The sequence below is a fragment of the Curcuma longa genome, chromosome 11, assembly GCF_044706935.1.
Source record: "Curcuma longa cultivar G26 ecotype Majalengka, Jawa Barat chromosome 11, ITB_CL_G26_1.1, whole genome shotgun sequence".
In the NCBI taxonomy this organism is placed as follows: Eukaryota; Viridiplantae; Streptophyta; class Magnoliopsida; order Zingiberales; family Zingiberaceae; genus Curcuma; species Curcuma longa.
In genome coordinates this window covers 11,397,194-11,421,058 of record NC_133871.1, presented here as the reverse complement: position 1 = coordinate 11,421,058, position 23,865 = coordinate 11,397,194, and the positions used below count along the sequence as shown (strand labels likewise).

Here is a 23,865-nt window from a genome sequence, read left to right as displayed (position 1 = left end):
CATGACCATATATGAATGACTCCACGATCATATATGAAGAGGTATATCGAGAAGTTGTAGTTGATTATGATGGAGTAGGGTATTATCTCGACTTCATCGTAAATTGCAACCTGGTCTACTTCAATAAATCTTTCATCATAACCAACTCAGGTATGCTTCATCGAGGGCAATCCTTGTCCATTTCAATACTTTTTTCAAACAAGATTACTACAATGAAATGAAATTAGACTAGTTTAATAAAAGGACAATTTAAAAATAAAACCTTTTTAACTATAACAAAAATAAGAATTTTATTTTATTTTTTATTTTTGTCTTATTTTCTTCGCAATAGGATGATAGGATTTGTTTACGAAAGGATAGCTCTGCATCGACTGAACGGCGAGGGTTCACGTAGAGTGCGAGCTCTACTAAGAAAGCTGCCTCCTTGAATCTTCCGTATGGCTTCCATGGCGTTCTTCTCCGCCCGCTCGATCGTCACGAATCCCTCATCTCGGCAGAGACAGGCGCCGTCGCCGAATAAGAGAATTCGATGCGTCGGTTGGGCAAGTAGCTTCTTTCGCTTACATCGCCACCGCTGCTAATCCTGTCATTTTGGGTGCGATTAATGCTTTTTTGTTTTCTCGGTTTGCTTACAGGATCCTGAGGGCATCCTCGGGCCGCCCCAGCGAGGTCACATCGCTCGACTCGAATTTAGGAAGCATCTGCAGAAGGACGCGGTTGCCCGGGAGGCCTTCGACCGCCAGCTGCGAGAGGAGCGGGAGGGGCGCCGCCGGCGCCGCGAGGTTCAGTACTTTAGAAGCATTTTTTCATGCATGTCCCTCGAAACAAAGTTGGGGTGTTCGCTTAGCTTTCGTTTCTGCTTTTATGTGGATAGTCTCGCGTAGTCCCGGAGACAATTGAGGGACTGATTGAGTATTTCCTTGACACTGAAGCACGGGAGATTGAAGTGGAGATTGCGAGGTTGAGGCCGCGGTGAGCTGCCCGAAGCATTCCTCTTTTGACCATTTAATGTTTTGATTTTCCTTCCAACAAACTGAAGCGAACAGGTTATCTTGCAGAAGGATGGACCAGAGACTGAACACTTTTATTCGTTTATCATAACATTCTTGTATAGCAAATGTTAGGACAACAAGAAAATAAAAATGCTTTCTTAAATCAAATATACTTGTTTTACTTGCTCTTAATTTCTCATCTTTTCACCCATCTGGCTTAGTATTGATATCATAAGTTGCTAGTTTATATTATCCTGCATCAAAAAAAAGGATCAAACACATGCCTAAAAATTTCCTTCTATTTCAGAGTGATATGTTATCTTTTGTGATTTTTATTAAAATGAGGATGGGAGATGATTTTTAGAGAAGAAACTTGGGGGTTCTTTATTTCTATTTCAGAGTAATATGTTATCTTTTGTGACCTTGTTTGTACATATCTTTTTGATATAATTGGCCACACAATCAAAATAGACATCTCTCTTCATTTCTCCTGGCTTTGCTGTTTGGCTCTATGTGCACTTGAAACATGTTCTCTTGCTTTCTGCACTCTTGGCTCATGATCGAAGCCTAATCAAGCTTGATCATAAAGGGATTGTTAGCAAATATACCCTGTCGGATCATAAAATATGTGTTGCATATTTACTTGACAACTTTGTGAATATAATATCCTAATAAATTCTTAACAGTGACAAATTCAGCTGTAGAAAGATAATAGTGGAAGGTTCTTGTAGTTTCAAGGTCTCCCCAGTTATCATTGACGAAAACTTAGTACATAAAATTGAGGTAAAAAACATAAGAAAAGACTATTGTGAAAAAAGGATGGTTGAGGCAATCCCCAAGGATAGATAGATTTAATAGTATAATACACCAGTAAATTGCTACAATCATCTTATGATAGCTGTAGAACAAGGTTTATCTCTTATCTTGGCTTGTGACTTACTTGACACTATACACTGCAGATTAAACAAAGAGTTCTTTGATCACCTACACGCTGAACTTGGGCAACTTCGATTTGCAATTAATAGAACCAAGGTCCAACTGAATGTACATAAACACTGACACAAGTTTTCAGGTATCAGTGTCATGACACTACTTCATGCATACAGGAAATGGAAGACAGGACAATTGAATTGGAAGCCATGCAGAAGGTCCTGCTAGAGGGCACAGGTTCTTTTGGAATGCAAGTATATTTCACAAGATTGAATTGATCTGTTATATAACTATATAAGCCGTCTTGCCCTTTTTCAGAAGCATATGATAAGATGCAAATGGATCTTGTATCAGCAAGGGAAAGGCTTATGAAAATACTGCAGGCCAAAGACAGGAAATCAACTGTAAGATGGTGTATCATATTCAGGAACTAGTTTTGCGTTTAGATCTGTAGACAAACTAGTGGTAATTTTTTCTTTGTCTGCAGATACTGGAGATGGTTGAGAAAAATGAGCTGAACAGGTCTATCTTGGCTTTGCTAGATGAGAATATAGCAAGTGCCCAAGCTAGTAATCAGGTTGTTGAAAAGTCACCTTTTGATTTGCTTTTCATAATGGCTGATTAGATTAATCTGCAGGGTGTTTGCTTGCTTATCTACTTAGCCTGTAAATGTATCCTTAATTTGCAGAAAGAAGCTGCAGATTTTATGGAGAGCGTCCGTGCCACTGTTGTGAAGTATATAACGGTATGACGTCCCAATTATTCCTTTGTAATCTTTGTCTATATTTAAAGGTCTGAGCTGCAATCCTACACTATCTTTCAACCTTCCGTTGTTAACAAAGATCAAGTTTGTGCTATTTCAGTACTACGAAGAATGTTTATTGAGCTTGTTACAGTTTGTTAATTATCTTAATTGTTCTGATATTTGTTAACAAAGACCAGCATGCATAACCAATACAAAACGTGTTGATGAATGATGATTAGATTTGCATAGAGAACTTGAGAGAGAATCTTAAATTTACAATTGACTATTCGTAGCAATTGTTGTTCTCAAAGACTGTAAGTGCTTCCGATAACTCAATTCATACTCACTAATGGCGCAAATTTTGCCATAGCAATTTTTATTTTAAAGGAAATCTAACACTTATTTTTATGTCCAAAGTGTCAAGGAACATTGTAATAACACTCCAAAGTGTGAATAATATATCTTTGTTGCCTTGTTTCATATTAGGCATTGTTCTACTTTTGTTGTGAATACACCTTTATCTTGTCCTACCCTATATATTCACCAAATATAGCCAGCTCTGATTCCACAAACCATCAATCATTTAGATCATTTTGATATGTTCCCTTTTATAGATCCACAAATCAAACTAAATGTGCTTGACCCACTTCAATGGTGCTGTGCCCAATAGCTGATGCATACATATCATATGCTGCAAAGTAAGTTGGTAATGTATAAGCTTCCACTAGCCTTTAGTGCACTAATTCCACTCCTACTTGCTATATGAAAGCTTACAATCTGCCACTTGAACTTGTTCTTCAATTGTTTTCCCCTTTGTTTGACATGAACTCTCAGTCACGTCCTTCAGATGAAAGAGAAAAGAAAGTAAAAAGAAAAAAGAAATTTTATTAATTAGATGAACAACACAAATGGAAGTAATTTAAATTTAAAAGAGCGAGGGGGCTAACTGACAATATTCCTTGTCTTATTAAAATCTCCGCACTCTTCGTTCTCCCTCCGACTCCAACGGCCGCCAATTAATGGAAGGCGCTCCGGCGAAACTAGCCCTGCTTGCCCTTCTTGTCGCGGTCTCCGTTTCCGCGGCTTGCGCCGTCACCCTTCTGGAGGACACCTGCCGCAGCGTCGCGGCGTCGCGCCCCCGCATCGGCTACGACTTCTGCGTGGGCTCGCTGCAGGCCGGTGACCCTAACCGCAGCGCCGCCGACCGCCGGGGCCTCGCGGTGGTCGCGGCGCGTCTGTCGCTCTCCCGCGCCGCGGGTGCCTCCGCAGCGATCGCGCGCATGGCCGCTGGGGAACGCGATCCCCCGCGGCGGGAGTGCCTGGGCGCCTGCGCGGAGGTGTACGGAGAGGCCTCCGACCACTTGAACCGCGCCGTGCGCGAACTCCGTGCGGGGAGGTACCGCGAGGCGGTAACGTTTCTGAGCGCAGCCATGGATGCGTCGGAGAATTGCGAGGACGCATTCCGGGAGGTCGTCAGCGGAGGCGGCTCGGGCTCGCCGTTGGCGGAGCAGGATAAGGATTACTTCATGGTGACTGCCATGGCACTCGCCATCACAGTGATGTTGGGATGAGGGCATGGGATGGTATGTAAATGGTGATTATTGAAGGTTAACCATAAAAAAATTAATAAAAAGTATTCCACTAATGATTGGTAATTTATCATTGAATCAGCAAACCATCTATGCTAAGGTTCTTGTACTAACTGTTCTGTGGGACCGGGCAATCCCCAGAAATTGAGTTTATGAAATTGATGGGATTTTTTTTATTGTACACTAACTGTTAGAACCCCAAGTGATGAAGCCACCAGTATTTTGATGTGTTAAAATGGTTTAAATTGGAGTTTATCGTGTTTCTTATAGGTGTCTAAATGTGCAAAGATTTAGGAGAACATGTAGGTACTCAATGACTCAGGATTCAGATGAAATATAGTGAAAACCATAAATGAGACACTCAAGGGACCAAAAAGGAATGAGAAATGTCAGAAATAGTAATACTTGACAGAAGACGCAAGTAAGTAAAAATGATGACATAAAAAGAGAGCTGACGAGCTCGATGTATCCGAAGTACAAGAAATTGAGAAGAGTATTTCAGTGGAGCGAAAATGATAACACAAGGAGTGAGCATTATTCGAGGGATGAGAAATTGGATAAAACATGCGCAAGGTAAAATGGTGAGTGAGAGATTAAGTGACCTATATTCGGATGATGATAGATTTAATCTTAGGCGGACTCAGATGTAGTCGACTGAGTCAAAAGTTTTGGACGATTAATGGAAAAGGATTTCTGATCGACTCGAATCAGCGGTTCCGATCAACCAAAACATAGGATAAATGTAATGTATTTATAGGATAAGGCTGGAGTTGTATTGATCAACCAGACAATAGAATCGGACGACCAAAAGCTATGTGGAGGCTGATCCAATGTAAGTAGAATTAGTCGACTGGACAAGTAGATTAATATGGAGATGGATCAGTGATGGAGTTTTCTTAATGAGCTTAGCAACACATCCGCAATGGAAGGCAGATCAATTAAAGGAAAGAAACATCTTTTTTTTTTTTGCTTAGTTAGCGATTAAGAACAGAATACACACAAAGGAAACGGCTAAATGATCATAAAAAAACAAAGAATTAAACTACATTCGCTGCATATTCTACCATTGAATCAGCAAACCATCCATTCTAAGGTTCTTGGATACTAAACTGCTAGAACCCCAAGTGGGAAGTCATGACTATTTTGATACCTTGTCAAATAAGCTTACATTGAATGTTATTATGTTTCTTTTATGTGCATGCGTGCGGGCGGGCGGGCAGGCGGGCGTGTGTGCGTGCAAAAATTTAGGAGAACACGTATGCACTCAATGGCTCGGGATCCGGTGGAATTTAACGAAAGGTGGTATGAGACACTCAAAGAATCGAAAAGTATGAGAAGTATCAGAGACAACAATATCTTGGCAGAAGACGCAAGTAAATGAGAAGACTAATAACACGGAAAGGAAGTCGATGGGCTCGGTATATCCGAGGTATGAGAAATTACGGAATACTCAAGTGAAGCGAGAATGATGACATGAGGAGTGAGCATTCGAGGGACGAGAAACCGGATGAAGCATGCTCAAGGTAAGTTAGTGAGTGAGAGATTGAGTGACTTGTATTCAGACGAGGGTAAACTCAATCTTAGACAATCTCAAACGTAGTCGACTAAGTCAAAAGTTGAGTGATTGGAAAAGGATTTCCGATCGACCGAACCAACGGTTCCAGTCAACCAAAGCATAGGATAAATGTAATGTATCTACAAGATAAGGCTGGAGTTGTATCGATCGATCGGACAATAGGATCGAATGACTAAAAGCTACATAGAGACTGATCCAGCAACGTTGATCTGATGTAAGTATAGGATCGGTCGACTAGACAAGTAGGATTAAAACTATTGGAAGCTATGTGAAGGTTGATCTAGTAGAGATCTGATATAAGCTGGATCAGACGATTGGAATTTAAGATCGAGCGATCGGAGAACACGTGGTAGCAAATCCAGAAAAGCTATCCAAAGCTGATCAAATTTCAATAGACTAATAAGTTATTAGGTTGATCGAAAGGATGCTACATCAACAAAGGGATGAGTGAGGATAGTTGAGCGGATGAGCACTATCTACCACATAATCAGTTTTCAATTGATTGAATAACTTTTTTCGATCAACCAAAATTGCCACATCAGCAACTTGAGCAAGCGAGAAGCTTTGTTCAAAGTACAACACACATTCAAATACATGTTGTTCGTCTATTCTTGTACATTTTTGTTTGTTCAATTGTTGTAAGAGACTGCTATACCTCCACGATAAATCAAAGAGGAGAAAGATAGTGGACAGATACTCCATAGCATAAGGACTTGGACGTGACAATCTAGGGATTATGAACTAAGTAAATGACCGCGTCTCTCTTTTAATGTATTTATTTATTTTTATTTAATGCATATGTCCTTGCTAAACCGTTAGCAAAGGAAATCAAATTTTTTATTTCATCTCTCTTCTCTAGTAATTCAAACCGCTTCATCAACATCAATTATGATTTTACATTAAAGATGGATGTAATATGTAAATGAAGAAGCTAATACAATCATTCTTCGGAGAGAAGGATATATTTGAGCAGATTTGTAATGAACTCATATTATCTTATATTCGTAGTGAAATATTATGAACCCTTTCAATCTTTGTCCTCGGGACATAGTTAAATTGGTTATTATGGAACAGACTTATTGAAGTGGACAAGAGTCGAATCTCGACGAAGTCGAGATAATGTCCCTTAGTGACCAACTGTAGCTTTCTGATTTACTTCCATCGTGAGATCAACCATATAGGACTGCTTAGATGACGGCTTGCTGGAAATGAACCCCTTCAATCTATTTTTGAGGGAGATATACTCACCATCCTTGACTTTAGAATAACAAACAAAATGGGCATTGAACACCAAGTCTGCTCGGAAGGACATTGAACATGGACCATATACTCGTCGTCACTGATGACGCACAAACGCCTATATGGGAATCAAACACATGGGCGGTACAAATTCTACAGAGAGACCTCACGGATATTTGGATGTCAATTATTAATGATGAAGTGACTATCGACGGTTGAGATTAAACTCCTACTCTAACAGGGAAGCTTCCTGCCTAGCGTGAAACCCTCATCTGCTTTTTGCAGATATTTATTCTTCCCACCTGTGATCCGAGCACTCAGAAGCAAGAAGAGGGTACCAGCAACATCTGCAGAATTCATTTTCCCATTAATTAAATTCAATGGCTGCCATGCCTCTTCTTGATCCCTACAAGATGGGGAAGTTCGATCTCTCTCACAGGTCAGTTAATTTCTCATCAGTAATTATGTGTATTAAGCTCGATGTTTTCATTTAGATATTTATTTGCGTTTTTCTGTTGTTGCAGGATCGTTATGGCACCATTGACCAGATGCAGATCGTATGGCAACGTTCCTCAGCCTCACGCCATTGTTTATTACTCCCAGAGAGCCACGAGAGGAGGCTTTCTGATCACAGAAGCCACCGGTGTTTCCAACACCGCTCATGGGTATCAATCATCATATATATTTAAGTTAGATGTGCATGTAACAAAGTGGATCGTTTTGTTTTCTGAGAGATTAGATTTGAACTCCGTTGCATCCTTTTGGCATTGATAGATACAAAGACAGCCCTGGTGTGTGGTCAAAGGAGCAAGTAGAGGCATGGAAGCCGATTGTCAGTGCTGTTCATGCCAAGGGAGCACTGTTCTTCTGCCAGATTTGGCATGCGGGCAGGAGTTCCATTACTGGTGCGCTAACACTAGTCCATTCGTTCACATTTCTTTCAGTGAATCAAATTTTAATCATGGTGTAGATTCTTGATAGATTTCCAGCCTAATGGTCAAGCTCCAATCTCCAGCACTGATAAACCAGTGCCAACTCAACATTTGCACGATGGCACTGTTCAGGAGTACCCCGCGCCTCGAAGATTGACGACGGAGGAAATCCCTCAGATCGTGAATGACTTCAGGGTTGCAGCAAGGAATGCCATCGATGCTGGTCAGTTGTTAGCTGTCTTCCTTCATCGAATTCTGTTTTGATTCCTGTTTCAAGGAAAAAAAATCGAACTTTGTGACTGGCTCGCTGCAGGATTCGACGGAGTGGAAATCCACGGCGCAAATGGCTACCTGATCGAGCAATTCATGAAAGACAGCACCAACGACCGGGGCGACGAGTACGGCGGCGGCGTCGACAACCGCTGCCGCTTCGCGTTGGAGGTGGTAGAAGCCGTGGTGGAAGAGGTGGGAGTCCACCGAGTGGGGATGCGCCTGTCGCCGTTCTTGGACTTGATGGACTGCTGGGATTCCGATCCGGAGGCGTTGGGTCTCCACATGGCGGCGAAGCTGAACGAGTTGGGGATTCTGTACTGCCACATGCTGGAGCCGAGAATGGTGAAGGTGGAGGGCAGGTACCAGATTCCGCACCGGCTGCTGCCGATGAGGAAGGCGTTCGAGGGGACTTTCATGGTGGCCGGCGGGTACGATCGGGAGGAAGGGAACAAGGTTGTGGCGGAGGGGTACGCGGATCTAGTGGTGTACGGACGGCTGTTCTTGGCGAATCCGGACTTGCCACGAAGATTTGAGGTCGGTGCGGCGCTGAACAAGTACAATAGGCTCACCTTCTACACGCCGGATCCGGTTGTCGGATACACCGACTACCCATTTCTGGAAACCTCCGACATCACTCAAGATCATCTTGACTCGTAAAATAACATGTACGTAGAGAGCTAAGGTCCAAGGGGAGAGTTGAGTTTTAATTGCCCGTGTGCACTTTAATTGGTTTTGTTCTCTCTAATTTAAATGGATTATTAAATATTAAAAATTGCACATCATATTCATGCGGAACTCACATGATCGTTCTTTATCCGTAGTTAAGTTTAACCATGATATTTTAATGCTTAACAATTTCTAGCTAGTAATGATGGATTTTATTTACCGCCTCAGGTCGTGGGGCCGACCGTTAACGGTGGCGGAATTTGAGCAATGATATACTACTACATAAAAAAATGTAACATGAAATTTAACTCATACTTTAGTTTGGGCAATTGAGTAGCCCAATTAGGGTTTGGGCCCATTAACCCTTGCAAAGGTGGTTGCCACCCAGTAGATCAGGCCCAATTTCTGATAAAAAAAAATTGATTCTGATCAATTACATTTCTCGCCCCTCCTCATGATGGTCGTGGGATACATAAAAAATGTGTCATGTTGAATTTCATGTTATATTTTTCATGTAGCATATCATTTTTCTATTAAAAATTGAAGACATGATTCTTTATCCGTATATTTATGATATTTTTGCTTAACAATTTTAGTCCAAACAAACTCAATTAGTTTGGGCAATTAAGTAGCCCAATTAGGCTTTTGGCCCATTAACCCTTGCAAGGGTGGTTGCCACCCAGTGATCAGGCCCATGTAGCCTGCTTATTACACGGCTTCCCTTCCCAAGCTAATTAATTGTCGCATTAAATCTTTCATTATCGCTAGAGTAACTCATAATTTAATATTATTTTTTCATTTGTTTAAAAAAATAATTTCATCAAAATAAATTGATCCCTTAATTTCCAGCCATTCATCCAAACAAAGAAGCTCCATTAAAACTATGATCCAATAAGGTTTTGATTTGACTAAGAATGGTTGTAATGATTCATATTAATTGTTTGCAAGCACCATTACTTGAGCCGATCGTTTACTTAACCTTAGGAGCTTCATTTATTACACTGACAGGCGTGATAGATCCTATTGCTTGGGAAGAAACATTGCTTGAGCTCGTACGCCATTTCAGCCTTACACACTTCAGTTTGCAACCCTGGACGCTTCTCACTTTGCCTATGGAGTCTTGCTCGATCGTGTTCTTTCTCTCTCGGTATTTCCATCGTCTCCCCTTCCATCGTTAAGCAAACTCGAGGCAGACAAGGACAGCTAAACTAGTCCACCCATAATTCATGGCGCAGAGAGCGGGGCTTTGCGCCACTGTGGCTGAAGCAGAAGCTATACGCATGCCCAAGGCAATCAGTCCACCAACATGATGATATCGATAGGAGTAATAGCCTTGAAAAAGGGGAAAAGAGTTGATCATAAAGTTCCTGAAAAAAAAAACGAGGTGGACGAAGAAAAGACAAAGGCTTCCAGCTGAACTAGCTCCACCCATAATTCATGGCGCAGAGAGCGGGGCTTTGCCATCACCAGCCACTTTCGTCTTCACATGATCGTTCTGCTCCATTCAATGACTTTTTTTTTTTTTTTCACTTTTTCATTTTTTTCAAATTTAATATAAAAATAAAAAAATTGGAGCGACAGACTTGGAAAATTCTAAAGGTGTTTTATTTTTAAAAACACTGCACTTTTTAAATATATATGAACGCGCAATTCATAAAAGAGAAATAGAAAAGACAAAAATGAGTTCCACTTTTGTTTGCCAAGATAATATAAACCAAATTTCTACCAAAAAAAACAAATCCTTATTTTCACGGTTTGACCACTAAACTTGAGATATTGTCAAAGGGCTGTCTTGATTGCTAGTTGCATTTTCTGTAATGACATTTTTTTATAGAATTAATTTCAAAACAAAGAAAAAATGTATGAAAGAGTACAATGAAGATAACAAGACTTAATCGATTCTTTAAGATAAATTTGAATCATAAAGAGTCGTGGACGGGAGAAAGATTGAAGAATTCCCTTGCGTCGGTTAAAAAAACGTGGAAAAAAAATGCATTTTACGATTAATTAAATGCACGTTCTTGCCGCTTATTATTATTATTATTATTTTTAGTTTTTTTTTTTAAATGCATGTGAATGATCCGATCCTACCACGTCGTCGATCACTCCCAGTCTTCTGCAACCTTTTTTCTTTTAATTTGTCTTCTATTTTATTTTTCTATTATAAATATATCCACCTCCTGTGTTCCTTCCCACCTCTCAAGGATCTTCCCTTTTCTTCTCTTGTGAATCATGGCTTCAACTCTACGCTCGTCAACCTCCTTCATGGCTCGTGTGGACTCCAAGCCCCATAAAGCATCCGACGACTTCCCTGTTTCGATGACGTTGTGTATTGCCGACGGTTACAGTTACAAGGCGGCGTCATCCTGTCGACGGCTCCGGGCCGTGAACTCATCTCGGCGTGAGGTGGTTCTGCGGCGGGAGGAAGGGCCGGAGCTGCTCCACTCGCTCCGTGAGGCGCCGCACGGAGGCGGAGGCGCCGCCGCAGGCGGGGTGTCGGTGTACGTGATGCTGCCGCTGGACACGGTGTCGCCGGAAGGAAGGCTGCAGCGGACACGGGCGCTAGGGGCGAGTCTGGCCGCTCTGCGCAGCGCGGGAGCGGAGGGGGTGATGGTGGACGTGTGGTGGGGGCTGGTGGAGAGGGCGGGGCCCGGGCAGTACGATTGGGGTGCGTACGAAGAATTGGTCCGCATGGTGGACAAGCACGGGCTCAAGCTGCAGATGGTCATGTCGTTTCACCAGTGCGGCGGCAACGTCGGAGACAACTGCACCATTCCCCTGCCGCCGTGGGTGCACGAAGAAATTAGCCGCAATCCGGACATCGTGTACACCGATCGGTCGGGCCGCCGGAATCCGGAGTATATCTCTCTCGCCTGTGACACGCTGCCGGTGCTGCGCGGCCGAACGCCCATCCAAGTCTATTCCGACTACATGCGAAGCTTTAGAGATTGCTTCAGTGGCTACCTCGGCGGGGTCATTGCGGTAATGAATTACATCCTAATCAAGAACAAAACAATCTCTATATGAGATTTCGTCCTTACATTTCTAATTTGTTTCAGGAAATCCAAGTGGGAATGGGACCTTGTGGAGAGCTAAGGTATCCTTCATATCCAGAGACCAATGGCACTTGGAGATTCCCTGGAATTGGAGAGTTCCAATGCTACGACAAGGTATAAATTTCACATGTTGCTGCGGAATTTTTGGTTTCCAATTCCTCATTGCTGTTAATTTACTCTGATCCGTAACAGTACATGAAAGCTTCACTTCAAGCCGCCGGAATTGCCGTGGGCCACGAGGAGTGGGGTCGCGAAGGTCCCCACGACGCCGGCCACTACAACCAGTTCCCCGAGGACACCGGATTCTTCAGGCGAGAAGGTACTTGGACCAGCGACTACGGCAAGTTCTTCCTCGAGTGGTACTCAGGCCAGCTCCTGGAGCACGGCGACCGTGTCCTCGCCGCCGCCGAGGCAGTATTCCTCGGCACCGGCACGAAGCTCTCGGCGAAGGTCGCAGGGATACACTGGCACTACCGCACGAGGTCCCACGCGGCGGAGCTGACGGCCGGTTACTATAACACGAGAAACAGAGATGGGTACCTCCCCATTGCGCGAATGATGGCGAAGAGAGGCGCGGTGTTGAACTTCACGTGCATGGAGATGAAGGACGAGCAGCAGCCAGGATATGCCGGTTGTTCGCCGGAGCTCCTCGTGCGGCAGGTCAAGCAGGCAACGGCGGCCGCCGGAGCAGAACTCGCCGGAGAAAACGCTCTTGAGAGGTAATTATATTAATTAATTAACTGTAATCATAAAAGTTCAACTCGAATTCTCTTGTAACGAAGAGATAATAATTTCCGGCTAATAATTGCGCATTCAACTTCAACAGGTACGACGAAGCGGCATATGCACAGGTGGTGGCTACAAGTAAGGTTGCAGGGTTGAGTGCCTTCACGTACTTGAGAATGAACAAAAACTTGTTTGAAGGAGAGAATTGGCGACGCTTTGTTGGGTTTGTAAAGAGCATGAGAGAGGGAGGGAGGAACAAGGGGTTGCCCAAAAGTGACACCACTCACTCTGATCTTTACGTTGGATTCATAACTAGCACTGACAAAAACCCAGAGCTTGAAGCAGTTTAATTCCTCATTGTGAACTGCAGATAAGATATATAATCTGATAGTTCAAGAACTTGTTCCCCATTTGGAGGTGCCTATATATCTATGCATTGTGTCTTATAATTTTCAGATACATGTAATAATTCAAAGAGAAGGAATTGATAGTGATACATCGATGTTTACTGTAAGATTCCCTAAACCTTGTAAGCAATGAGATATGATGATACCTAAAGAAGTTGCAATTCTTTTTACATCACTTTCAATCTCTTTCTAAGACTATCTGAAACCAAATATTCAAGGCCAAATATCATTTGACATGCCTCCATTGAGAAAGTTTATGGGGATTGAAGACAACTTAAAAGGATCAGAAAAAGAAGAAGAAAAAGGAGAGGAAATTTTCTTATATTCATGGCTCAACAAGCAACCCATAATCCAATGTCCAAAGGACTGGGATTGTTAGTCTTGAGCATGCAAATCTCAACTGAAATCAAAAGTCCCAACGCCCAAATAAGCTAGACAGAAATAGGAGGAACTTCACCTTAAGCTTGTTATTGAAAGGCCAATAAGGAACTATGCTATTTTACTAAAGGAGCTAGCACTTACATTTTGAAATTTATTAAATGATATATCTACTTTCTAAAATTCATTTTTCCAACCTCGTTCATTAGATTCGTTACAACCTTGACCATCAGTTGTCCAAAAGTAGTCAGTTGATTAGAAGTAATTCTAGTGTTTATTGTTTTATTTTGCACTTACATGTTTGTGGGCTTGCTTTCTGCTCATTCCTGCACTTGTCTCCTTGTCGTGTCTGTCTCAACTCAGACTCAACTGACAAAGTGCATGTTAAGAGATTTTTTTAATCTATGCTGTATTTCAGTGACTTTTGTCTATGCATGTTCTCCAAACAACTAAAACCATGGAAAAGTAAACCTCTCTCTATAGCGTCCTCAGTGGACAACTCCTTTATCGAGCTAGTATTTACTCAACTTCGCTCGTGTCTCCCGGTGGTGGAATCTACTTGCTGGAAATTAAAACTTGTTTGGGTGGAATTTGTGCATCCAATCTGTTCGAGCAAAGGCATTACTTGTAACTAAAGTCAACTATGGAGGGATCTTTCTGAATCAGAGAATTCATGGCTGCGAGTGTCGAAAGGAAAATTGGAGAGATGCAACATATAACTTTTTAAGGTTGGATAGATGGTCTGCAAGTCCTCTTCTGTATGCTGAGTTTTCTGTACTCTTTTGAATATGTCAATATCCAGAGATAAGAGTGTGCCAACTGCAGAGTTTTCTGTAAACTGTACATCAAAAGGTTGATTATGTCAGATACCTTCTGCTAATCAATTGTAGAATTTGCAGTTCATCTCTTTGGCAAATGCAGGTTCACAGAGACAGATGGTATGTGATTGCTTATTGACTTAAGAGTTTTGCATCAGTATTTTTTTGTTTTTTTGCAGCTGAACTAATTTCAGTTTACAAATAAAAAATTGAAATTGACTGTTTCATTTGCTTTCGTCCACACTATTTGTTAAGAACAATAATATGCAATATGAAAAAATACAACATAAAATCAACATGATACATTACATGCAATGGGTCCCACATCCAACAGGGCACAGTGACTGTTTCATGCTGCATTCTTTCATGCTTCATTTCTCATTTGTTAAGTACTGATAAACAAAAAAAAAAAAGAAGGAAATCAACTCGTTGAGCAAGAAATGAGAGCCTTGAATTAAAATAGTTTGGATTCGAATTAATCCAGTTAAATCGATTAAAATGAATTAGAATATTTTTTTAAGAAAACCTTCACTTTTTTTTTCTTTTTTGCTTTTTCCCTTCCACGTATGCATGCTGCAGCTCCCGCCACCGCCACTGCCACCGCAACAGCGGCTATCTTTTGGCCGGCCAACAGCAGGTTCTTCACAGGTTTTACTTATCCTTTTTAGCAAAAGCAAGAACAGTGGTTTCTTCTCTTCTTCCAGCCAACCAACACCAAGTTTCTTCTTATTTTCTTTCTCCAGCAGCAACATCAAGACCAGTCCGGTAGTTGCTCCTCTAAATCTCAAGTTCTCTTCTCAAAAGCAATGGTCTTTCTTTCATTTTTCCCAGCGACTTTTCCCCTTTGTCCATCCACAGCAACATGAGTAAGTTTTTTCCTTTCTTCTTGCACAGTCAATTTCTTAGTCTTAATTATTTCAGTTATAAATTCGTTGTTTCGTTAATCGAAGAAGAGTTGTAAAGCATAATCTTTATTGTATTATTAGGTTGCCAGTTAGATGAGTTAAAGAGAAATTATTAATAGGTTAGATGAGTTAAATAGAAATTATTAATTGATAGTAGTAGGTCTTGTATAGGAAATGGGAATATATAGATATAGTGAGATTACGATTCAATAAGTCAAGTTGAATTTTAGTCAATTATGATAATTTGTGTTAGTACCATTATTGAATATTATTTTGAGTTTTATGAGTTTTATTTGCAGATACGAGTTTGAGCGAAGTTCGATGACTTACCGAGGTTTGAAGCTTTTGCTGTAGATAAAAGTGAGTAAATTCAATATGTCATTTGACTAATCGAATTTAACATTTAAGGTTAAATTTTGCTACAGAGGTGAGGTTCTAAGCTTTTTGCTATCAAAGTTAACATTTGATACTTCTAATTTTTTGTTTTATCACTTTTACATATGAATCCTCGATGATATTTAAATGAATTAGCATACTTCATATGAAAAATGTTAACTTGAATTTGGTCGTTTAGACTTATTGATAATATATTAAAATTGAGCATTATGATAAATAGATAAATAAAATTCTAAAAATGAAAACTCTGAATCTAATTTTATATCAGGGTATTGGATCACTCACATGTTATTAGAGTATAGCGTGGTCGCTTGCGGTCCAGATTACTTGACCATCCACGTATTATTGTGGTAGTGTAGTCGTCCACAATCAGTGTTTATTATGTATTCCATCGATGCAAAATTTTTAGCTCATACATCATGTCGTTATACTCTAAGGACACTAATTTTAGTGATTTACTTTTTAGTTGATTTATTAAATTCAAATCATTGATGATATTCACATATGTTGATACTGATATGATTTATAATATTTATATGTATTAATATTGTACCATTAATGATTAGTATATCTGTTGATAAAATAATAACATAATAACAAATAAATTTTAAATTTTAAATTTCAACATAAAAAATATTAAATGATTATAGATATACATTATATTTATGTATAAATGAAAATTTTTAAAAAGAACTCAAATTGTAATAAGAGATTATTTTTTATATATTAAAAAAAGATTAAATTTGTGTATATCTTATTTTGATTATCCACTTAACAATTTATGCTTACTATTTGCTTCCCAATTAACTTCTAAGCATAAATATCCTTTTGATATTATAGTTGATTTCAACTTATATATAGAGTTGTTCAGAAATCTCGACCTATTGATTTCTGATTTGATTTGATTTTTATTTTTTGTTGTATTTAAATTTTATTTCCTTTATCCTTTTATCCACATAATTTTAGTTGTATATAAAGAAAATAATATAAATAAATAAATTTAATGATTTTCTTGAATATCATCTTTATATGATTTTTAGGTTCACAAGAAATTACACCATCAGAACGTAACACTAAAATTCTGGCAATTCTTTAGGCCAGTATTTTCTATATTTCAGGCAAACCGAACTAGAGATGATCTTTCCGTTCTGTCTGAATAGATCTTTCGACCGTGTTCAAGAACTTAATTTATTTTGGAGACATTTTGTCTACGAATTAGTTGACATGTTTTCCACTACCTCTAGTGGTTCATCCACTCACATGTTTGACATTTTCCTGGTGTTCCCGATCACACTGTTTGTATTCGTTTAGGCTTGAATCCATGTCGATTTCAGATTGGAATGGACTTAAACTTGAGTTTCAGGCTCGAATCCATGTCGATTTCAGATTGGAATGGACTTAAACATGAGTTTCAGGCAGCAGCTAACAAGGTGATGATAACTCAAGTTACTTCCATAAACTAGCCTCGAGTAGAAAGGCAAAAATTGACAGTTAACTGCTTAAACACGCAGACTAGCTGGCTAAATACTCAGAATGGCATTTCTACTGAATTCACCAAGTATTTCAGATAATTCATAGGGATTGCTACTGACAATTAAATGTTGTTACGATATGTTTTAGATATTAAAAAACTCAAAACTGTTTGGCCTGAGCATCAATTCTAGTAAGTCTTCCTTGAGCTACCTTTCAAGGTGATGGCCATGCGCCAAGCTTGGTAATAGTATTCCTCTCGAGTTGATAGTTTAATCAGTCTCTTTAGACTCACAACTCAACAGTTCCTTTTGCAGATTGGCAGTAGAGTGCCAATGTAGTGACACAACAATTGAGCAGCCCACGTGAATCATATATGTTGACTAAACTCATCACAATCTAATGGGGCTCATTATGAATAGTCAAAAAGGTAGTGATGATCTTTGCATAGCTTACCCTTTTCCCCCCATTTACAGGGTTACATCACGTACATGGGAGACAGTTTGTGTGACCAACTTTAATTAGTTCCAATACTTCTATTTGTTAAAGTAATATATGTTACACGAGGGCGGTTTTCCCCTAGTTGAATTCTTAGCTTAAAAGTTTGATACTAAAGTTGAAAGCAACAACTGAAGGTTTAGTGAAGGTCGTGGATTATGTTGGAAATTTGATTGCATCTCAATCCATCCACATAAAAGAATTAAAGCTAACCTATACTCGAGTGCACAATCATATCCAAGTAGAGTCAAAAGAAAAGATTTTTTAAAAAGTAGAATTACATTGTTCCTTCAATATATAAATTTAATTGAGTATACGTTGTTCAATCTGATATCAAATTATAAAATATGATTCATTTTAAGTATCCATATTATATTATGTGTTAGCCCAAGATGCTAGTTGAATTCCCATGATCAATCCAAGATTAATTTGTACCATAGATTAATTAAGTCGCCTAACTTATGTAAATTAAATTTAATTACAAAATAAGTATAAGTTGAAGCACTAAATTTATTCATAGTGCTTGTCGAGATAAAGATTCTCTACCAACTGTAAAGCTTTAGCAAATATTAAAAATATGTTCAAAGAACTCTAAATGAAGGATAAAGATTGACGCTAGCTCCTTTCTTGGTATGCTTTCTATTTAATTAACTAATTAATGCACAACCAAATGTTTAATGCTTATATATGTCTATTATATTAAAATTTGGTTCAAAATTTTATTTTTATTCGTTATTTTTTTATATATAAATTAAATTTATTCATGACTTGTTTAAAAGGAACGGACACAAGAAGAGTGGACAATAGTGCAAATTAACCTAGTAGTGTTGAAGGGGCTAGGGATTATAAAGCGTTTACTATTCTCTTCCCTATAAAAAGTAACTAATAAAGTCTCTGTCACATATGAGACTGAGAAGTTTTCAATTAATATATACAAGAAAAGTGATATCAATCTAAGATTTCGATAAGATTTGCATCTAAAAAAGTAACCCAACAATTCATTGTTGGAGTCAAAGAACGCAATAAATGATAGATGAGAAAGATGAACCATTGGAGGTGCTCCAATGGCTTTTAAGCATCTAATAGTGAAATATAAGTGATAGAAGAGTCGGAAGGCTTCTTCTCATCTTTTTCAATCACAATATGATGATGACAATAAAAAGGTGCAGTTAATTACTTGTATAATCTTTTTGATTAGCTAGAAAGTAAGTTTGAATTGAAGATCCAGTCAAATTAAGCTTGACATGGGGACAGTCAAACACCTTTAATGTCTTTGCGTGAGGACAAAGCAGTTAACACTAAATTAAGAAGATTAATTACTTTTGGAGTAAACAAAATTAATTAACAAAATGTTGTGAAATTGCTTTGGCATGTGGTTGAAATGGCACCTTAAATTACAATTTCAAAGGGTACTAGTACTTTTATTCTTGCATGGTTAAAACAAACATGTCCTTCAACCTCTCTTTCCCGTGGTCACTTCTCAAAAAGCCACCTCCATGACCTAAAAGGGAGGCACATAATGTCACACGAACAGTTGAAAGCTTATTCCATGAATGAGCTAGCTTCAATTATAGCCCAATAGCTTAGCTGATCTTGTCGTCAAAAGTCCCTCGATGCTAGATTCTTTGGCCAACAAATCACGTCTAATTACGACATGATATCTATGATCAAACGTCTAATCTTAGTATAATTTAATGAATCAAGACAATCTCATGCATGTTAGCTTTGTGATCTCCAATAATTCTTCATGCCATAACACTATTGATAACTGTATATATATATATTCCTTTTCAAAAGAAGCTCATAGATGTTATACCACTAGCTGCTAGGTTAATTGCAAGATCAGAGTACATGATCGATCGGATAACTTATAATGATGCATGTTTTCTGAATGGAAAAACACTTTATCTACATAGAACATATATAAATTAATGTTTGTGAATGCATGGGCTGATAAAAATTTATGCCAAGGACTAACCAATTAATTGGGTTAATATTCGATATGCGCTTCGATCAATTGGTCGACCACTGAACTAGCTGTAGTGATTTGGAACTCCTTTGATTCAATTTACAGTTTGATTTAACATATCTATATTGATATTTTCTGGTTTTGTTCTTTCAATATTAATTTCTCATAAAAGAATTACATTAAACATAAAGAAATAAATAAATTGTGGAGGTATGAAATCTGGTGGGGGGCAGACATGAAACATTATTGCTGGCCAACAAGAAAACAATAGATGGCCAGCAAGAAGGAAGAACACAATGTTTAGTTTGTTGGCCTATAATCATAGACAAGAATTCATTTAGCATCACACTTATAAAATCATAGCCCTACTTTACTCTCCAATTGCATAGATATCTAGCCAACTAATTAAAAAAAAAGCAATGCAAAAATGAAAAATGTTCCTCTAAAAAATTTGGCCTCAAATTTAACTAATATCAAGACTTGTTTTCAGCTTAACTTTGCAAACAATTCAACTTACATGTTGGTGTGGGAAAGAACTTTGATGAAGAGATCATCATGCAAAAGTACTTAAAAATTTCTTTGATATTAGTATTTTCAAGTGCATAATCTAGGAATGTATTCACTAATCATGATGAGCAAATGATAGAGATCAAACTGGTCATGGTTATAGCGTTCATATCCTCTTACAAGAGGATCTGAATAGCACACATGATCCAAGGACAAAACAGGCACAAGAAAAAAAAAGAAGACAAACAAGACAGTGATTATCATATCAATGTAGATCCCTCTCAGGTTGTTTGACATATCCATGATTGTGAATAAGGGAGGACAAAGAAAAAGAGGGCGTAAGGTCATTTAACATGTCAATGGTAATAAACAATTGGAGAATTAAAGCAAGAGAAGAAGTGTTTGCGCATGACGCTGTAGACAAGGGTTCCATTATTCCATAGTCATAAAGCTTCCATGGAACGCTCACATGTTAGTCTCAACATCAACTCCTACAAACAGTACTAATTTATCTATCTATACCTCTTTTAATTATCATAAGTTAGATAGACACTCATTAGACTAGACCAAGTGTGGTGCGGTTCTATTTTGACCAAATGATCAAACAAACTTTATGTGTAGCTTTACTAATCCAATAGCAAAAGTGTGTGTATATATATGCGAAATGGATCAAAAGTATTGGTAAGCTTTAATTTGCAGCTGAAAATGAAATTTTCTCGATGATAATTGGTTACTCATTCTTAATTAGTTTAAGAAGATGACTACAAACATATATACACATATTTACTGTCCTGCTACCTAATTCGATAATCAAGTATAAAGGCATGCAAGGGAGGGCCTTGGCCTTGCATGGGTGTAAATAGTTAACCGAGCAAAAAGAAAAGTTATTCATGGCCACCACGCACTTCTCCAACCTCCTCCATGGTCTCTCCCAAACGCCTCAACGCCTCCGAAAAAGAATGTTCATGACATGGACGCCCGACCAAGAGCTCAACCAAGTTCGCCAAAGGTCCGGCGCCGACATGAAACGCAAGCTCGAGTGGTACGACCTCGTCGCCCTCGGCGTCGCCGGCATGCTCGGAGCCGGAGTCTTCGTCACCACCGGCCACGCCGCTCACTCCGTCGCCGGCCCTTCCGTCTTCCTCTCCTACCTCGTTGCCGGCGCCTCCGCCTTCCTCTCCTCCATGTGCTACACGGAGTTTGCCGTCGCGATTCCGGTCGCCGGCGGCGCCTTTAGCTACCTGAGAGTAACCTTTGGTAAAATTTAATTACTTTGTTATACAATTGACAGCAAATTCAATCGTGAGCTGTAAAAAATTAAATAACCGACTAATATAACTAACTACTTAATTAATTATGCATGGAAAATATATAGGAGAGTTTGTAGGGTATTTTGGAGGAGCAAATATTTTGATGGAGTACGTGCTGTCGAACGCGGCGGTGGCGAGGACTTTCACGGAGTACTTGAGCCAGGCTTTTGGGGTGAGCGATCCAAAGTTGTGGAGAGTGGAGGTGGAGGGACTGCCCAAAGACTATAATTCACTTGATTTCCCTGCTGTTGCTCTTGTGCTTCTCATCACAGTTTGTTTATGCCACAGGTATATATCTATTTAATTTAATTCCCATTGCTACCTTAATTTTGATTTTTGTTTTCTTATTTTTCTCTCTCCTTCTCTTTCTTACCTTCTTCTTGGTGGTATGAACACAACTGCACTTTTGTTTGCTTATGAGATAGTGGGAGTCAGCTCATAGAAGGTTCTTTTACCTTTTAGGTATTCACAGTCATTTTTATAAAACAACAAAGTTGAAGTTGAACAAGTTGTAGTGATCTATATGATCTGGAAACTCTGTTGAATTTATCGCTAATTATACTTGTTCTCCACTAAACTCTGCACATATTGCATGCATTCTAGTCACTTATGACTTATTTTTGTTGATTGGCATGGGACTTACCGATTATCAGCACGAAGGAGAGCTCGATTGTGAACATTGTGATGACGGCCTTCCATGTAATCTTCTTTGGGTTCATCATCGTCGCTTGCTTCGCTAACGGAAACCATAAAAACTTGATCCAACCCAAAGGATTGTTTCCTTTTGGTGTGAAAGGCGTGTTTGATGGTGCAGCCATAGTGTATGTGAGCTACATTGGGTATGATTCCGTTTCGACCATGGCAGAGGAGATCAGATGTCCATCCAAGAGCCTTCCCATTGGCATTGCTGGCTCAGTTCTCATAGTCTCCACTCTCTACTGCCTTATGGCCTTAGCCTTGTGCTCCATGATCCCCTACAATGAGGTCGGTTCTAGCTTAATTAGCACATAATGATTCTCCATTTAATTAATTTCCCATGTTCAGTAAAGCTAATTAATTGTTCAGATAATAATTGTTTAGCGATGCCTCTTTCGCGGCGGCCTTCAGGAACACAGTGGGGTGGAAATGGATGGGCAACCTTGTGGGAGTCGGAGCAAGCTTGGGCATCATCGCCTCGCTGCTGGTGGCCATGCTCGGTCAGGCGAGGTACTTGTGCGTTGTGGGTCGGGCACATCTCGTGCCATTTTGGTTGGCTAAAGTGCATCCCTCTACCGGGACTCCCATCAACGCCACCATCTTCTTAGGAATATGCACGGCGTGTATTGCGCTCTTCACAGAACTCGAAGTGGTCATAGAGATGATATCGATCGGGACTCTGCTGGTGTTCCTACTGGTGGCCAACGCGCTCATCTATAGGCGTTATGTGAAGTTGCTCGACAACAGTGACCCCCGCCCCACCTTACTCTTCCTTGCGCTGCTCACTTCCTTCTCCATCGGCTTCTCCCTCTCATGGAAGCTGAACGAAGGGTGCTACTGGGGGCTCGCTTTATTCGGCACCGCCGCCATCGGCATCACTACATTATTCCACTGCAAGATGCCGTGCCGTCTGCAGGAGGGCGGCAGTACTGCTGAGTGGGCTGTCCCACTGATGCCATGGCCGGCAGCGGCCTCTATCTTCCTCAGTGTGTTTCTGATGGCCAGCCTAAACAAGAGATCCTTTCTCAGGTTTGGCTTGTGGAGCTTCCTCGTCACGTTGTTCTACGCGTTGTATGGTGTGCACTCCACGTTTCATGCAGAGGAGATGGGCGTCGAAAGGGGATCAACTTCTGAGGGCAATCATGTCGAGCAATCTTTTCAGAAGCAGCAGCAGCAGCAGCAGCATCATGCCAAAGGCGACATAGTATAGGTGTTTTAGCCGACCACTCTGTAAGAATCACATACCCAAAAACGAAAACAAAAGCAAAAGCAAAATAACTAATGCAGGTTCTCCATATCAATATCCTCATTTTCCTACAATAATCACTGGATACCAATTTTAAACACGGAATATTGGAGTGCTTCGACTCCCGTGATTTAACTTCATAAGCGAATAATATAAGAAAGGGAGTTTTGAGGGAGTGAGTAGTGTGCATGTTCATGGATGCCAAAGATCTTACAGAATAACAAATCTATGCTACTGCATGATCCACATTCGTGTTTCCAACCTTTTTTATATTCAATAAAACGGGCCACCATGCACGGTGAGTCGTTTGATGATAAAATATATGGAATCTAAACTGAAGTGGGGATAGAAATGCCCGAGCCACTATACGCCTGATCAGCTGCTGGACCATAAGTGGAAATACTGCGAGCAGAGCATCAGTCTGGCAGAGCAGTCCAAGTCACTACTTTTCAGTGGTTTACAGTGAGTTTTCCAACTTTGATTCCCAAGTACCGCATCCACAGACGACTGTTGCTCGCCTTTTTGGCTGTAAGCTGTCGTG

At 39.9% G+C, this 23,865-nt stretch overlaps 5 protein-coding genes across 5 annotated transcripts; all 5 read left to right on the top strand.

Annotated features, from left to right (window-relative positions):
* The first annotated feature begins 349 nt into the window (after positions 1-349).
* LOC141841253 (uncharacterized) lies at positions 350-2,829 on the top strand. The gene is made up of 8 exons (XM_074729402.1): positions 350-542; positions 636-782; positions 875-972; positions 1,952-2,024; positions 2,099-2,159; positions 2,241-2,326; positions 2,410-2,499; positions 2,611-2,829. Exons 1-8 carry the CDS (start codon positions 438-440, stop codon positions 2,671-2,673), a joined length of 723 nt encoding a protein of 240 aa, XP_074585503.1. The 5' UTR covers positions 350-437; the 3' UTR covers positions 2,674-2,829.
* An 857-nt stretch (positions 2,830-3,686) lies between these two features.
* LOC141840112 (putative invertase inhibitor) lies at positions 3,687-4,299 on the top strand. The gene has a single exon (XM_074728012.1). The coding sequence runs from the start codon at positions 3,687-3,689 to the stop codon at positions 4,236-4,238; it is 552 nt and encodes a 183-aa protein (XP_074584113.1). The 3' UTR covers positions 4,239-4,299.
* Positions 4,300-7,381: 3,082 nt separating this feature from the next.
* LOC141840111 (12-oxophytodienoate reductase 1-like) lies at positions 7,382-9,048 on the top strand. Its single transcript, XM_074728011.1, has 5 exons — positions 7,382-7,510; positions 7,596-7,736; positions 7,846-7,976; positions 8,053-8,226; positions 8,317-9,048. The coding sequence occupies exons 1-5, from the start codon at positions 7,452-7,454 to the stop codon at positions 8,931-8,933; spliced, it is 1,122 nt and encodes a 373-aa protein (XP_074584112.1). The 5' UTR covers positions 7,382-7,451; the 3' UTR covers positions 8,934-9,048.
* A 2,086-nt stretch (positions 9,049-11,134) lies between these two features.
* On the top strand, positions 11,135-13,179 carry LOC141839663 (beta-amylase 3, chloroplastic-like). The gene is made up of 4 exons (XM_074727463.1): positions 11,135-11,924; positions 12,002-12,112; positions 12,191-12,717; positions 12,825-13,179. The coding sequence occupies exons 1-4, from the start codon at positions 11,175-11,177 to the stop codon at positions 13,072-13,074; spliced, it is 1,638 nt and encodes a 545-aa protein (XP_074583564.1). The 5' UTR covers positions 11,135-11,174; the 3' UTR covers positions 13,075-13,179.
* A 7,774-nt stretch (positions 13,180-20,953) lies between these two features.
* LOC141836901 (cationic amino acid transporter 6, chloroplastic-like) lies at positions 20,954-23,379 on the top strand. Its single transcript, XM_074724365.1, has 4 exons — positions 20,954-21,329; positions 21,448-21,670; positions 22,036-22,370; positions 22,459-23,379. Exons 1-4 carry the CDS (start codon positions 20,963-20,965, stop codon positions 23,286-23,288), a joined length of 1,755 nt encoding a protein of 584 aa, XP_074580466.1. The 5' UTR covers positions 20,954-20,962; the 3' UTR covers positions 23,289-23,379.
* The last annotated feature ends 486 nt before the right edge of the window (positions 23,380-23,865 follow it).